At 43.8% G+C, this 16,566-nt stretch overlaps 3 protein-coding genes and 1 long non-coding RNA gene across 7 annotated transcripts; 1 reads left to right on the top strand and 3 right to left on the bottom strand.

The window, feature by feature from the left end:
• Positions 1-223: 223 nt before the first annotated feature.
• Positions 224-4,924, top strand: mcmdc2 (minichromosome maintenance domain containing 2). Its single transcript, XM_037280384.1, has 14 exons — positions 224-444; positions 514-644; positions 715-774; positions 934-1,129; positions 1,200-1,322; positions 1,407-1,508; positions 2,628-2,756; positions 2,938-3,175; positions 3,378-3,583; positions 3,640-3,806; positions 3,865-4,038; positions 4,101-4,240; positions 4,552-4,661; positions 4,737-4,924. The coding sequence occupies exons 1-14, from the start codon at positions 348-350 to the stop codon at positions 4,901-4,903; spliced, it is 2,040 nt and encodes a 679-aa protein (XP_037136279.1). The 5' UTR covers positions 224-347; the 3' UTR covers positions 4,904-4,924.
• LOC119139561 lies at positions 2,880-7,397 on the bottom strand. 2 transcript variants are annotated; one of them, XR_005101367.1, is made up of 6 exons: positions 7,262-7,397; positions 5,998-6,042; positions 5,573-5,617; positions 5,145-5,189; positions 5,016-5,043; positions 4,473-4,935 (listed from the first exon to the last, which is right to left on the bottom strand). It is a non-coding gene; the product is annotated as an uncharacterized LOC119139561 (long non-coding RNA). The 2 variants fall into 2 exon arrangements; XR_005101368.1 differs by lacking the exons at positions 4,473-4,935; positions 5,016-5,043 and adding an exon at positions 2,880-3,099.
• A 273-nt stretch (positions 7,398-7,670) lies between these two features.
• LOC119139551 (transcription factor 24-like) lies at positions 7,671-10,846 on the bottom strand. Its single transcript, XM_037280368.1, has 3 exons — positions 10,279-10,846; positions 9,116-9,532; positions 7,671-8,224 (listed from the first exon to the last, which is right to left on the bottom strand). Exons 2-3 carry the CDS (start codon positions 9,521-9,523, stop codon positions 8,105-8,107), a joined length of 528 nt encoding a protein of 175 aa, XP_037136263.1. The 5' UTR covers positions 9,524-9,532; positions 10,279-10,846; the 3' UTR covers positions 7,671-8,104.
• Positions 10,847-10,955: 109 nt separating this feature from the next.
• Positions 10,956-16,561, bottom strand: ppp1r42 (protein phosphatase 1, regulatory subunit 42). Of its 3 annotated transcripts, none has more exons than XM_037280331.1 (9): positions 15,512-16,561; positions 14,985-15,132; positions 14,172-14,338; positions 13,968-14,106; positions 13,390-13,506; positions 12,141-12,258; positions 11,914-12,039; positions 11,354-11,444; positions 10,956-11,260 (listed from the first exon to the last, which is right to left on the bottom strand). In XM_037280331.1, the coding sequence occupies exons 2-9, from the start codon at positions 15,111-15,113 to the stop codon at positions 11,176-11,178; spliced, it is 972 nt and encodes a 323-aa protein (XP_037136226.1). In that variant the 5' UTR covers positions 15,114-15,132; positions 15,512-16,561; the 3' UTR covers positions 10,956-11,175. The 3 variants fall into 3 exon arrangements, with proteins under 3 accessions (XP_037136226.1, XP_037136229.1, XP_037136227.1); XM_037280334.1 differs by lacking the exon at positions 15,512-16,561 and having other exon boundaries at positions 14,172-14,227; positions 14,298-14,338; positions 14,985-15,116; XM_037280332.1 differs by lacking the exon at positions 15,512-16,561 and having other exon boundaries at positions 14,985-15,502.
• Between the last annotated feature and the right edge of the window lie 5 nt (positions 16,562-16,566).

Below are 16,566 nucleotides of genomic sequence, written 5' to 3'. Positions count from 1 at the left end.
TATAGTACAGTATTTTTGGATAAGTTGTGTGAGTACTAGAATTTACCTTGCCGTGGCCATTTTTGATGACGCCGTCAGCGCTGCCCGGGTTTGGTTGCCATGGGAACGATGCGTAGCCGAGCGACAAAGTTTTAAGAATACGATTATTTAAAGCAAATGATGGCATTGACATTTGTAAGTCTTTTATTTGGAAAAAATGATGGGTGTGAATGCGAGTGAATTTGCTTTTCTGTGGCCGGTGTTGACGTCACGTTCATGTCTCCCGCCGTTCGGTCTTGGTTGCCATAGAGACGAGGTCTTTCCGCGCACTTTAGAAAAAAAAGTACTAAGTACAACATAAAGCTATAATGGCTAACATATTTACCTTAAAAAAGTCCATTCTCTCCTATCTTAATTTGAGCGGAGGACTTCAGAAACTCGTCAATGACTGTGCATCCTTTAACGGTAAATACAACTTAACTTTCTGTCCTTGTGCTTAGCTTAGTGCTAATTAGCATGATTCCTTTTTCGTAGATCCCCAGCATGCTAAGGACGTGTACCGCTTTTGCATTACCGTCAACCCCTCCGATGTGATTGATTTGGACGCTGAACTGGGTGACTGTATCTTACACGACCCCCAGCGAGCCACCCCCTTGTTTCAGTCTGTAAGGCAGCCGCATCACCATTAATGCTGAAGCATTCCCACCGGTTGGTCCTAATTATTCCTTCTCACAGGTTTGCTTCACAGCCATTAAGAATCTTTCACTTGTTAAGAAAATACAAACAGAGTGCCAGGTATGGAAATAATTGTACTTATTTCAAAAGGTATTGAGCAACAAGAATGCACTGGTTATCTTTTAGGCTCTGTAAATTGCTCTCTGGCGTCCACTAGAGGTCAATCACCTGACTGCCATAAGATGTAACATTAACAAACTGGCTTCTGCTTCTTTTGAGGTGAACGTCGTTTTAAAGCTGACACACTTGCCTCCTTTTCCGGAGTATGTCTTGGACCTGGCCACTTTCCCCCGCATGCGTCAAACCACGTGGCCCGTCCTTATGGAGGGCCTGGCCATTGCTACCACCTGGGTTACTAAATACACCCAGGGGACCAGGTTCCTCTGCAGTAATGACTGTTGTCCCTTCTCTTTGGGTAAGAGGCTTACATTATGATGAGGTGGACAACCTGTGTTTTGAATTGCCACCACGCCTGCTCGCTTTAGGATTCCACACCATCCGCTTTCACACGCCAGGAGCCACTGAGTCGGCAACCGTGGGCAACGATTTCACTTGCATGGTTTGCACCTCACCTTTCAAAGAGGACATCAAGTTCAGAGTGTTGGGAGGTGAGAGCAAGTGCTGGAAACATCTTCACCGGCATTTTAAACTCCGTATATTATTTTATTATTATTTGTGTCTTTGTGAGACAGACAAGCAGCTGGTGGAATTGATCCACGTCGATGCACTCAACGTCCTCCATGCTCCTCAACAAACCGCTATTAGATACCAGTCGGTCACATTCTTCCTCAGAGGTAAGTGTAAGGCATATACATAAAGTGTAATTAAAGCAACGCAACTTGTCCATATTATTTTTTTGGGTTGTCCATCCATCCATCCATCCATCCATTTTCTGAACCGCTTAGTCCCCACAGGGGTCGCGGGCGTGCTGGAGCCTATCCCAGCCGTCATCGGGCAGTAGGCGGGGGACACCCTGAACCGGTTGCCAGCCAATCGCAGGGCACACAGAGACAAACAACACCTAGGGACAATTTGGAGTCTTCAATCGGCCTACCAAGCATGTTTTTGGGATGTGGGAGGAAACCGGAGTGCCCGGAGAAAACCCAAGCGGGCCCGGGGAGTACATGCAAACTCCACACAGGGAGGGCCGGAGGTGGAATCGAACCCGCACCCTCCTAACTGTGAGGCGGACGTGCTACCCAGTGCCCCACCGAGCCGTTTTTTGGGTTGTAATTAATTAATTTTAATTAATTAATGTTAATCCCCACAGAGGAAAATAATTGCTGTGGGATCAAAACAGATCTTTGGAGGTTCCGCGCTACAGTGATGTCATTGTTTCACAGGGACCAGTAAATCAAATCAGTGCTGCGCGGCGAGTCATGGCGGATCAGCTTTCATATAAGTGCCCTAAATTAACAGGCCAAACATTTACACGGTTGATATTTGTTTGTAAAGACCTCACCTCATCCATTACGTTCACGCCCGACACCGAATCATTCGGATTTTAATTTCTGCTATTTGCACACAGTCACGTTGGTGGAGCCCGCTCATTAATATTGTCCGGCTTGTGCCAAATGAAACTCACTTTGGAACCCAAACTTTGCAGGGGGAAGAGTTCAAATAAATACACGTCTGCGTCTGACTCGGCGGGGTATTAAGTGTTTCTGTCCTCCGGTCGCTACCCCCAGAGGGTTTCGCAAAACTCAGCGACGGGGATTAGCATATTCCGGAAGGGGCTTCCCGTTACGAACATGTTAATAAGTGCAAAGGGGGCGCTCGTTACGACAAGCGCACAGCCGAATCTTTGTTTCCAAAAGGGCCTCATGCTTGTTTGTCTTGGCAGTGGCTGCTACGCCATGTGACTTTCTGTACTACCGCTGGGACTGATTGCTTTGTTTGCCCAACCGCCACAGACGAGCTGTGTAACGCGATGCGCATCGGTCGGCTCTACAGAGTGATCGGCATACCTGCACGTGTGCACCGCTCGCCCAACATCACCTGGAGCGTGGAGGCCAACAGCGTCCAACCGTGGGAGCCCGAGTGTAAGGCCGAGCCCTAAAACGAAGAACCATTCACATGAGCACTGCCATCATCTTATATTAGCATGTCCGCTAACAGTTTGAGCGAGCTTTAGCATGTTAGCACTTAATTGACATGACCTGCTCTTAGAAGTCTCAACAGTTTTTAATAGTGTTCAAATACATTTTTATTTGGTACTTGTAGATCCACATGAAATCAGTGTGAAGTTCAAGGAGCTGCTTGATGCTACCAGAGGTTCTCCTTGGAGGTTTGCCGCTGTGGTCACGAACTGCTTCGCTCTGGATGTGGTTCCTCGGGGCCTCTTCAACACCTTGAAGCTCAGCTTGTTGCTCAGCTTGTTGCAAACTGAAGCAGAAGCAAAACACACAGTTTTCAACTTGGATCTTTTGGTCATGACAGATGACAAACTCATACTGGACAGGTAGAAGGGTCTCGGTGACATTGCACATAACGTGAAATGCATTTTCTTTTAACAAAATGCCACATGGAGGCAAAAAACCCCCATTCTTTATCCTCTGCAAAAAACAACCAATATTACTGCAGCTGTATATTATACTGCCACCTGGTGGCCACAATGAAACAATCTCTTGAGCACAAATGAAACCAATTAACTTACTTGTCAGGTTGATGGCATACGCTCTGAGCTTGGCATGTCGCGGGGTGCGGCATCCTGCTTCGGAGAAGATGTTTGCGTCCCTGTCCCAGGATGAGCATGGGGTGGGCACCGCCAACATCCACGCTGGCTCCGCCCTGCTGGCCACCGGCGGCATTTGCATGCTGGGAGATTTGAGTGGCTTTGTGAAGGACGAGCTGGATGCCATTCAGTCAGGTAGACCGTATTTGAAAATGGATAAGAACATGGAAGTCATGTCACTGCTGTGTCAGTTCTGGACAGTCGCACTGCATCCGTGTTCATCCCCGGCAAGAAATATGGCGAGGCTGTTGACCAGAAGCTTAGTTTCCCGGTCTCGTGCAGCTTCTGGGCCTTCACCGACTCTGCTCACCCTCCTCAGCGCTGGGGGAGGGCACACGATGTCACACTGGGAGCTGCGGTAAGCGTGACCAATAACTTGACTTAACAGCTCACAGTAGCAGGTTCTTCACGATCAGGGAATGGGTGCAATACCGCCTCAGCTGGCAGACAGCTTTGGCCTGGTGGTCCAGGTGGATCAGGGCGGGAAGCAGACGGTGCTCGCGCAGGCTGTCCACATCCTCCGACAAGCAGTTCTGCCTGAGGAACATCACCCATCCTTGATGAACTTCTCCGCTGAAGACTACGAGGGGGTGAGGAAACACGGCAATCTGAAGTTCATCTGTGTCGTTGACCGGATTTGTTCTCCTCCCAGCTGGTGGCCCACGCACAAAATTTGAAAGTGGAGCTGAGCACCAGCGCACAGATGATGATCCACGGCTACTACATGGCCAGCCGCGCGGTCTGCTCACAAACCCACGCTGCCAAGATGTCTATGGCTTCTATCAAATTGTTGTAAGTGGCAGTCCAGTGGTTGGTGTTTCGAGGTGTTCATTACAGCTCTAAACAACCCAATTAATACCTCCAAAATAATTAAGTTAAGGGAAAACTAAAGCACCTTATACCTGCAGTACCTCAATGATGCACTAGGTGGCGTGGTTTAACCCAAATGTTAAGTGCCATTCTGTGCAATCAATTGAAATATTTTGCAAGAACGTAATGTACAAATAAATCAGGAATGTCTTGCTTCATTTAGTACATTTAAAAATGTATTAGCCCCCCCCCTCCAAAAAATAAAGTGATCCTTCTCATGTTTGTTGTAACAGGATCTCTTTAGCAGAGGCCCACTGCAAATTAAGCCTGCGACGGCAGGTAGTACAGGAAGACGCAGTGATTGCGGTGCTCCTCTGCGAGAACTCTAGCACTCTCAAGCATGGTACATTTCCGCATGTCATCATTACGCCACCAATTTTCCCTTGGACCAAACTACCCCGCCGTCTCCCCCCCACAGGGGCGTCAGCGCTCGTCATCCCGCCCGACGCCGCCTTTCCCAATGATCTGGGAGATGTGGATGGCCTGCTCAGGAGAGAGCGAGCCCTGGATCTACTCCGGCAGGACATCCTACGCTTTATCCACGCCTACGCGCCACAGGCCGTTAAGGACATCAGAGAGGAATAGCCGAAGAGCGCCTCTAAAAATACGTAGCTGTTCTGACAAGTAAGCACAATCACAACAGTGATGTTTTGTAATGATTTATTTTTAAAAAATAATTCTTATGACAGTTTGATACCTGAGATAAATTTCGGCTTTCTTTCCTTCTGTTGATATGGCCACCACCAGATAGTTGCGATAAACGGCGAAAAGGTGAATTCATCATTAGTATTTAGCTTTGTTACTAGAATCTGGACAGTAGACTCACCATAGACCGCCGAAGATCAAATTTAACAGCTGCCCATCTGCTGATCTGTAGTCACAGTGGGGAGAAGTATCACTTTTATATTCATTGGCTGGAATTCTTTGGTCAAAAAAAAAAATCTCCCATCTTGCAGCAAGTAATTCAGTTGTCACAGTCTCACCACTTGTTTATCTGACGGGTAAACGGCGAAAAGGTGAATTCATCATTTCACGCTGCAAGATGGTCTGAGATTCGAGCAACTTTTACACAGGCCGTAAAAACTCATAAAAACATGACCGATAATGTATAATTAAAGCACATCTACAATTTTTCAATTTCGCACAAAATTCTGTTGCCACAGTGTCACCACCCGATAGTGGCGATAAACGGCGAAAATGTGAATTCATCATTAGTATTTAGCTTAGTTACTAGAATCTGGAAAGTGGACTCACCATAGACCGCCGAAGATCAAATTTAACAGCCGCCCGTCTGCTGATCTGTAGTCACAGTGGGGAGAAGTATCACTTTTATATTCATTGGCTGGAATTCTTTGGTCAAAAAAAAATCTCCCATCTTGCAGCAAGTAATTCAGTTGTCACAGTCTCACCACTTGTTTGTCTGACGGGTAAACGGCGAAAAGGTGAACTCATCATTTCACGCTGCAAGATGGTCTGAGATTCGAGTAACTTTTACACAGGCCGTAAAAACTCATAAAAACATGACCGATAATGTATAATTAAGCACATCTACAATTTTTCAATTTCGCACAAAATTCTGTTGCCACAGTGTCACCACCCGATAGTGGCGATAAACGGCGAAAAGGTGAATTCATCATTAGTATTTAGCTTAGTTACTAGAATCTGGAAAGTGGACTCACCATAGACCGCCGAAGATCAAATTTAACAACCGCCCGTCTGCTGATCTGTAGTCACAGTGGGGAGAAGTATCACTTTTATATTCATTGGCTGGAATTCTTTGGTCAAAAGAAAATCTCCCATCTTGCAGCAAGTAATTCAGTTGTCACAGTCTCACCACTTGTTTGTCTGACGGGTAAACGGCGAAAAGGTGAACTCATCATTTCACGCTGCAAGATGGTCTGAGATTCTAGTCACTTTTCCACAGGCCGTAAAAACTCAAAAACCTGACCGATCATGTAATATTTGTTGTAATGACCGCCCCCCCCGCAAGTGAGACCTATTGATTAGCAGAGGGTCTACAGACGGGATCGCCAATACCATTGACTGATCACCTAAAGGTCAAAGTGCGCACCACAACACAGCTTGGGAGCATAAGCGACGCGGCGCGTCTGAGGCAGAGGGTTCAACCGCGGGTCGCCACCTCTGCCGCGACCTTGCGTGCTCCGCTCGCGAGGAGTAAAGAAATAATGGCCAAAAGGCCACGACCCCTTCGCCCAACTACAAATATAGACACTTTCATCTGTCTACACGGATGATTAATAACTTTGCCTCAAGGGACAAGATGCAGGCTTTTAAAAGACACAAACTTGACCGAAAGTCAATCGCAGCTTTCATGGTGGACATCATTGACTTGGTGTGTTAATTCTAGTTCAGTTAGTATACCAGCAAATTAAGAATAACTGTATCAAATAAAAATAAATACTTGTACAGTCCAGAATACAATCAAAATTCAATGAAAATATTAAACTTTAGATTTTTAATACGTTTTTTAAGTTCATTTAAAACTGTGTGACGCAGTAGAGCAGGCAGTCAAAGTGCAGATCAATTGCATTAAAATTTTGATTCAGCATTTAATCAATCATGCATTTAGGAAATGCTTTTTTTTTAAACATACTATTCAAATTATACAAATTCATGCAAACCACCATTATATTTATTAAAATTAATATACTGTTAATTACTTTTTAAATATAAAATTCTTCAGTATCAATTATGACTTAAATACCACAGGTATTTACATTTTTGCAAATCGTCTTTATAATTGCACGTTATACGCTTGATGACATAATTCTGTTAGAAATGAGCTTCGCTTGTCTTCCACGTGGTCACAACGCGAGCTGCTAAGCTACATGCTACAGCTAAGTTGCTAACCAACGTTTGCAGCCTAAAATTGTGCTCTGAGTGCGGTTCTATGAATACTACAAACCAAGTTGCTTGACTCACCTTTACAAGCACAAACCTCTCCACGCGGGTGAGGAGTTGACGAAAATCATCACCATGTCATGCACATGCGGAGCGGAGCAGAGAGGAGCAGCGAAATTCTTATCCTGCGCCTCTCCTCACCCTCTCCGAAAGGAAGAACTTCCGCTCTTGCGCAGTGGACGACACGTAGAACGCGCTAATGTTAGCGTCGACAGCGCCCTTTATCTCGCGAGATTTAAATACAGTATGAATGGGAAAACAATTTGTAATCATAAAATGAAAAATGTTGAATAATTATTTTACAATGTATATATTATGCGTAAAATATTTTTAAACCTTTAAAATAGCAATTATAACATGTATATCTATAATGACGTTTTTATAAATTGATGAAAAAATGATGACCCACTTTTCAATTGTTATTGCTCTTTACTTCTCTTAAATAGCATTGATTGAGTATACGATACAACAACATTTTTCTCATCTTATTCACACTGATTTTTCCAAGCATGCACATGTACACAAAAAAAAATACCAGGAGGGAACGTGAGACTGGCAGCCCCCTATTGTTGACCCCCTGACAGACCTCTTCACATGACAGATGTTAAGTTATTCACACATGCATTTTAGTGCAAATGTCTCAAGCTTAAAGCGTCCACTCCAAGCATGACAGGCTCATTATTATTATAGCCAAAGATCATACTGGGGGGGTGTAGCTGCACAATGCAAACAAGACTGAAACGACAACACTTGAGGAAAAACACATCACATCATATATTACTTTACAGCGTCTCCCTGTATCGATATAGTGGAATACACGTGTCCTTCAGCACCGCTCATGCAAATGGAAACCACTTGGTTGATTTATTTGGAGGTGGATGATGAGGAAGATGATGATGATGGACCTTGGTTCTCAGATTCTGAAGGATTGTTCAGGAAGTGACCGCTCGCTCCCACGTACAGTCTGGACCTCATCGGCCATTTCTGTTACGGGATATTGAAACAATTTTAGCAGGATAATTCACAAACACAAAGAGAGTTACTAAGATGGAACAATAACCCTGAATAAAATTGTCTCTAAATAAATATATTGTAATACATAATCTGTTTTGATAGGCCAAAGGTTCACTGTCCACGTAGAGTTCTGTTGCATTTACGTTTGCATTTAATATCTTTTAGAAACATTGTTAAGCTTTCACCATAGGTGAATTTTGTTTTTAATTTTGATGTTCTCTAAATAATTTTTTATTTGTCACTTTTTAAGTGCAGTGTTTGTGTTCAAATTATGCATTAGCTTCGTGTAAAAAAATTGAGAATCACTGTTATTGGATGGCATGAATATATTTATAGAAAATGACTAAACCCCGTGACGATAACGCCACAGATACATTTTTAGGAAACTATAGAAAAAAATCAATAAAACCTCTCAGAAATACATGCATATATTTATCAATATGTCAAATCATATTACAAATAGGTATTCATAAATGTCTATATATTTACTTTAATCAATGCTCACTCATAACAAAAGTACAAACAATACATTTGTAAAACGGTATTAATAGGTCTTTGATTTGGTTGTTTAGTGCTATATTAAAAGAACAGCAACAAATATATACAATAATATACAAAATGTATGTTTTTAAAATACTTTACTGATAGAATTAATCAGTATTTTTGCCTTTAAAAAACACTACATATTGCTATACAATATGTATTATGGTTTCATAGATTTTTTTCCATGCGTATTTCCTGATACAGAGAATTTAAATAAAAACAAATAAATGAAAGATGTATTTGAGTATTTATTCTATGACACTTATTTTCTAAATAGTAATAATAAGAATAATAATCTCCCAATTTTTTGTGACTGACCTTGACCGGGTGCAAGTATCCTTCCCCTTTGAGCGATTTTAACGCCTCCTTGTGCTGCTTTGTGCTCTCGCCCTCGTCGGCGCTTTCCTCCTGCAGAGTTCGAGTCAAGTGGGCGATGTAGGTGGTGGCCAGTATCAACACGTCCAGTTTGGACAGTTTGGTGTCAGGCGGCACCGACGGCAGCGTCCGTTGCAGCTCCAAAAAGGCGTTCCTCAGGGTTTGGACGCGGCTCCTCTCCCGCGCCGCGTTGGCCGCCGCCGGCCGCCCTCTGCCGCCTCCCCCACCGGCCAGCTGCGGCGGCGGCGCCCTACCAGCCGGACTAGAACTCGGGCTGGAGCCTGGGCTGTCGTCCACCACCGTCACGGAACAATTGCCGCTGTCCATTCGGTGCGTCTGTCTCCCGACCATCTTGCTAACCTTGAAAGTTCAATGAATGACACACGTTGCGTGGAGTTGGTCAGCGAAATTAGTTCTAAGAAATACAAAGCTCAATAGCATAATTGCCGCATCATTTTCATTCAAATTCAATTAAGACCATTTATTTCTGAAAAACTATATTCCGATAAGGAAAAAAAAACTTTCAAAATGATTTCGGCAATTAGGCTAATGGTTCAGAGATGCAAAAATTTTCTAATCTGTCAATTCGGCCCATTAGAACTAGATTACTCGTTTTTCTATTGAAAGAAAAATGCATGTTAAAATGTTTTAATGCATAAGATAGTTTTAAGAAATCTCGTTTCATGTTTCTCGGGAACTACAGTAATGCTCCTTAAAAAACCTCCTTTACAGTAATATTTTGTGGAATTCTTGTCTTAAAAATGTTTGCTAATAATTATAATTGTGAAAGTGCCTGCGTTTGTATTAGAAAGACTGTTTTCCAGTGACCGCAATAATGTTTTTAGATCAATGCATAAAAAATATTGATCACCAATATTTAGTTTATACAACTTTTTTTTTAGAGCTTACACATAAAATCCCAAAATATACAATAAAGCATTGATTAAAAATGTTTTAGGTGATACGTCAACACAAGAGTCCACCAGCTTTAACCTGGCTGCACTACGGAGCAATTCTACCCCAAAACAAAAAGGCTAAATAAACTTTCGTGACTTGGAAATAAACTTAGTGTAAACAGCATGTCCATCAACAATGTCAAGACTCACCTCTCGATCTCCGAGCAGGCGTCATTAAAGACTGTATATCCCCCTTGGGGCAAAAAACGGAATTGTTTCGGAACGGGGATGCTTCACCTTCGAATTAATCAGCGTGACTCGGGACTACTTTTCCTCTTCTCTCTCTGCCCGTTTGTGTCTCGATGACGGCTGCGTTCCCTTTTGCACTCTCACTGCTTTTGGGGCCGCAGTCCCGCTCTAATTGGCTGCTTTCGCTGGCCTATCAGAAAATGGACTCTTTTTTTTTTTTTTTTCGACAAGGATGAAAGGCCTGTCCGTCAAAAGACCTCTTGCAGTAGACCGTGAAGACAAGCTGAGAAGACAAAAAAAAAAAAAACTTTGGGGGACAAAAACTGCTGTAATCAACAGTGAGGAAATTCCCCAGAGGCTCCTTAATGAATCACTCATGGGATGGAATATTAATGGAAACAATTAGTCATAATAAGCGTTTTTTTTTTCATGAACGTAATCTAACCGTCAGAGGATTTTTTTGTTTTCATAAGAAGTATCCGGCGGGGGTGCTCATTAGAGAAAGGTCAAGTAAGCTTGTTTGCCTAAATACCTCATGCACCCATTTAGCATTTGCATCCCACCATTTGGATACCTGTGTCACAATTTGCCATTTATCTTTTAAATGATCATATGAGCAAAATAAAAAGTCATTTCTATCTGAGGACAATGTCAAGAAGACCATTTTAATGTTAAATTACACACACACACACACACACACACACACACACACACACACACACACACACACACACACACACACACACACACACACACACACACACACACACACACACACACACACACACACACACACACACACACACACAGCAACTGAGTAAAAATCTAATGAATCACATTTCGGAACAGCTAGCAAATCTATGGGGTGATTTTTTTATTTGCGTCGGACGTGACCGCCGTTCGGTTGAGCTGTTTGCACAAGGAGCTTTTTAACTGCTGAACCCTGAAAGACAGTAAAAAAAATAAACATTTAATTTGAATCAATTTGAACCTAACACATGACAAATTGAATCCAACAAACAATGAGCGGGGGGACCTGTGAGGCTGCTGCGCCGACCAGCCTCGCGCATGAGCGTGGCAGCACACGTGAGGCGGGTACGCACCCGTCTGACCCACACCAACGTTATCTGCAACACAAGCAAACACAAACTGGATTTATTTTCTTAAAAAACCCCAAAAACAAAACACATATAACCTCCACATTTGTACATTTTTTATCCATGTCAAATCCTACTAAATTATTAACACAATAACATGTTTACAATTTCAATATGTTTACAATTTCAAAATGTAATGTGTGGAAATATTTTTCACATTTAAATCAGTAGTTATATTTTTTACACAAAATACCACCAAGTTTTCCAAATATAACATTAAAATACAGTTGGCAGAGATTTAATAATTAATGAAAATATATCTATAAAATTAAAATAATAAATAACAATTAAATTAAAAATGTATTGTACATAAAATTACATTAGACTGCATCTAAATAGTTAACTACTTAAAAGTTAAATACAACTGAACTGTACCGGAATATATCGTTGTAATTAAATACATTAAAAAAAATTAAAGAAATTAACTGCAGTGCCTTACTCATCATTGCAAGTGTTTTCAACAGTTCCTCCTCCTTCTTCTTCTTCTTCTTGGCTTCTTTGGAGGCTTCCCATTTGACCAAAAATTCTCTAGTCACCTCCTGAATGTCGCGGCCATCCAGCACCTCTGATAAACACAAACAAATCGCCTGGCTCGTTTCTAGGTTAGATTATTTTGAAAAAGAAAAAAAAAAAAAAAAAAAAAAAAAAAAGAAAAAGCTACTTTACCGAGTCCCTTACACGCTGTGATCAGTCGGTCTCTGTACTTGGCGGTTTTGCACACAGGATTTCCGCGCAAATCCATTTGAACTAGCCAAGGCCAGGACCCCGTTACGTCTTCGAGCTCCTGGAAGGGAGGGAGGAGAGAGGGGGGGAGATATTTTAGTTATTAAAGTAACGTGCTGTGCTGCTTTTACAAAGTTGCTCAGTTCGAAACAAACGGAAGGATGTTTAACGCAGTCCATAAACAACACATCAGTCTATTTTAATAAACAGTATCGCCCGCGGGGAGGGGTGGGGGGGCGGGGAGGTGTGTTGGGGGGGGGTTCGCTTGTATGTTTATCCAAAAGGCACATTAATCCACGCTGTGGAAATATGAACACTCTCTGGACACGCTGATTGTTCATTGCCTTCCTGTCTTGGCCAAAGCGCTTCCACTTTACCGAGCGGCGCTGCAATCAGTTCGGCAGGGAGTGTGTGTGTGCGGGGCGGGGGGGGGGGGGGGGGGACCCCTGAGCACGGCTTTGATAAATGATCGTGTCAGGGCCGTCAGTCAGAGCTTAAGCCCCCTCGCCGCCACTGAGGCACCCACCCCCGCCTCAGCTCCAGAGCCGGGCTAATGATGGGCCAGTTATGAACCTGCATTTGACCAGCGCTTCGATTCAGGATGAAGATGCTCCCCATTTGTCACCCCGACTGACTACCTGTCATAATCTATTTTGAGCAAAGGAAAAAAAAAACGTAATCAATTTTCCAGAAGAGCCGATTGATCCTTTTGGAGGCCTGTCGTTGAGGAATCAATAAAGGCAGACTGCTTGTATAAATTATGCAGCCAAACAAAAATGACATTTTGTATAACAATCGTTGAAATTAAAGTGTCCTATATGAAACAAATTGGCAGTTCCAATAATAACGAACTCCCGATCCCAAATTTGGGAGCACCACATTTAAAAGCAATCAACAAATTCCAAATATGAAAAGAAAAAAAGATTCAGGCAGGAAAACTGATGCTTGTTTTAAGCTGTCAGCGAGCAGAACCCTCCTGGGGGGAGGGGGTGGGGTCGCTGATTTGCTGAATAATTCGGAACCCCGAGAGTCATTCGAGCCGACGGTGGGATTTGCGAGATTTGCTTGTGTAGAATCCGCATCTCCATCTCATTTCACGCCTGGCCGCATGCAGCTCCGCCAGCGCCTTCACGCTAACGCCGGCGGCTAATCACGCGTCGGATGAACTTCAAGGGGAGAGGAGTGCTTTTACCTCCACGTCGTGCAGCTTGTTGTCGGCGGCGGAGAAAATGCAGATTTCCCACAGCGCGGCCAGCTCGGCGATTTTGTTGATGTTGTTGTTGTTGATGTTGAAGATGCGCATGGATTTCTGGGAGAAAACAAAAAATAGTTTAGAGTACAAAAATCTCATACAAAAATCTTGTACATATCTCATGAGATTTTGAGACTTCAATCTTGCAAGACTCCTTTAAGGTTTGTATTTGCCGTTATAGTCGATCCAAGTCACCTTGATAAAGTTGTGGAATGGCAACACGAAAAAAAAAAATCTGGAACTGTTTGAATTTGCACAGCAATTTGTTGGAATGATCTAAACAAACACGAAGTTGAGCTCGCGCTGGGCCGTTAACTGAGCCACACAGGCCTCTTTGACATCATCAAACAAGATCCCCTTGACAAGGACCACCAAGCAGCCAGGCATCTTGTAGCAAACACGTGTTTTCAGCTTCTCATCTGACCTCCTTGGGAACTCGCTACATCGTTTTCAAGTGCAGCCAGGACTATTTTCAGAGAATATGAAAAAAAGAAGAAAAAAAGGAAAGTGGGTCATACAGCCAGGGAGCGCAGGGTCCTGGGGTCGAACTGCAGCTTCTCCCCGGGGGGCAGCCTCTGGCTCTCCATGTGCAGCTCCTCCAGCTCCCCCAGGCGCTCCAAACCCTCCAGAAGCGAGATCCTGTTACCGCCCAGGTAGCTGCAAAACACACACATGCAAAATCCTTCAATGTGATACCCACAAATGGTTAAAAAAAAACTCACAGTTTGGAGAGTTTGCGCAGATGGGCCAGGTTGTCAATACGTGTGATGTTGTTGTTCTGCAGGTACAGATGGGTCAAGTTACAAGCAAAGTCCAGGTTCTGGATGCGCTTGACGCGGTTGTTGTACAGGTAGAGGACGGTCAGGTTGTGGCATGCGGAGAGGTCACCCTGCAAAAGGCGAAGAGGGGGAAGGGGGGGGGGTGATGTTAGAAACAGCTGAAACAGCAGCACTTCCACACCATTGCAAAGTGCAAACCACAATAATAAACACGAGGTTAAGCATGCAGACGCCCTCTCAAGTGGGAATCATCTCAGTTTGAAGCAGAAGTAAAAAAAACTGTTATCAATGGGAATATCCATCCATCCATCCATTTTCTGAACCGCTTAGTCCCCACGGGGGTCGCGGGAGTGCTGGAGCCTATCCCAGCCATCAACGGGCAGTAGGCGGGGGACACCCTGAACCGGTTGCCAGCCGATCGCAGGGCACACAGAGACAAACAACCATTTGCACTCGCACACACACACACCTAGGGACAATTTGGAGTCTTCAATTGGCCTACCAAGCATGTTTTTGGGATGTGGGAGGAAACCGGAGTGCCCGGAGAAAACCCACGCGGGTCCGGGGAGAACATGCAAACTCCACACAGGGAGGGCCGGAGGTGGAATCGAACCCGCACCCTCCTAACTGTGAGGCGGACGTGCTACCCAGTGCCCCACCGAGCCACCCATCAATGGGAATAGAAGCATTAAATCATTATACACCAGCTATTTACTTTTACATTTTTAAGAGTGAAACGCAATGGCCTCTACTCACAATGTCCTCGATGTCGTGCCCGGAAAAGTGGAGGTGAGTAAGCGTCCCGAGGTTGTACTGGAGAGAGAGGCCTTTCTTTTTCTTGAAGTTCCTGGACTTGGCTATGAGGTCTGTGGTCAGGCTTACCATGGTTGCCCGGAATCACCTTCTAAATGCACATCACGAGTAATTAATATGAACCGCAATTAACTACCGAAGTGATTGCGTGCCTCAAGATGGTACTACTGTATGAATTGCGTCGCTCCAGATACGACGTCACAAAACGCCAATCGCTCATCTCACTTGTCATTTCAACATTTAGCACGTCATATACGGCAATAACCGGTTTATTTAACGTAGCAAACGATAGTAAAACACAATATAAGTTATAATCCAGAATTCAACTATTACAAAATTCGTAACAGAATCGTGTGTAATGCTAATTTGGCTAGCAAAATAAATGACGTACTCTACGTCAGCTACAACAATATGACGTCGAGTACACGCACATTGAAATAAAACAACAAAAATCAATTTTATTATCCTACCTGCGTTCTGTAGAGACAGCGAGTGGTCGGGGCAAAATAAAAAAAAAGTGGCAGTGTTGAAAAGTTGTTGGGCGTCTATACGTTGCCATGGGAACCATGACGCCCCAGAAGCTAGCCGACAAACAGGAACTTGAAGATTGTGTAAAAACGATCATTAAGACATCTCATCAGAACAAGTAGATATCAATCTAAATAACTCGCGGCAAGGCGGACTAGAAGTCGCAGGTTTGAGTTTGCAAGCTCTTCCTGCGCTCGTGTGGTTTCCAGCACAGCTCGGACGACCTCGCGTTACACAATGGAAGAACCAAGTCAAGGTTCTGCACAGTTTCAAATGGCGTCCCTTTTCCCGGCCACAATTCGCGCCCCGAGTCGGACTGTCCTCCCCGTTGGATTCGGCGGCGTGGCAGTGACACAGGCCAGGAACAGAAGCACACTGGAGGCCATTCAACCGCCGAGCGCGCGAGCCTGCTCTGCGTCCACTACGCCGAAGTGTCACGTCGTTTTCTCAGGGCATTGTAATGGCCAACTGTATATTTTGGATGTCGTGTTCAACTGAGAAGGGAACCCGTCGAGAGGGCAGCAGACGTGCCTGCTTATTCTCTACAAGATGAAATTGGGCACCACTTCTTGTAATGATTTTCATTTGCAATCCGTCTGGAAACAGCGAAGAAATGTTTGCATGTTGCTTTGCCGATCACTGAAATATGTTGGAACACGTTGCAAATTGCACCGTGATTATCAAAAGATTTTGAAGAAAGAAAATATTCAAGTCAAACTAGGGGCAGCCAAAAAAATCATTCCTCTTCAAGAGCTTGTCTTCATTAGGGTCAAGTTAGACTCAATCAAAGGAGGTTTTAAAAAAAACAACATAATTTTACATAGACCAGCCCCCCCCATCATTCCTGCAAAATAATAAAACAATGTACTTTCACCAACAGTCCCTCCAAAAGTATTGCAAAAGGCAAGCTTCTCCCAATTTACCTTTTCTCCCATAAACAACTTTCTCGTCTTCGTGTTTGGAGTGCTCAATCAGCCTACCATGGAGGCACGGGGAG

Source organism: Syngnathus acus, chromosome 20 (assembly GCF_901709675.1).
Source record: "Syngnathus acus chromosome 20, fSynAcu1.2, whole genome shotgun sequence".
NCBI classification, from domain to species: Eukaryota; Metazoa; Chordata; class Actinopteri; order Syngnathiformes; family Syngnathidae; genus Syngnathus; species Syngnathus acus.
The sequence above is the reverse complement of the archived record's forward strand: the minus strand, read 5'-3'. Positions and strand labels throughout refer to the sequence as shown.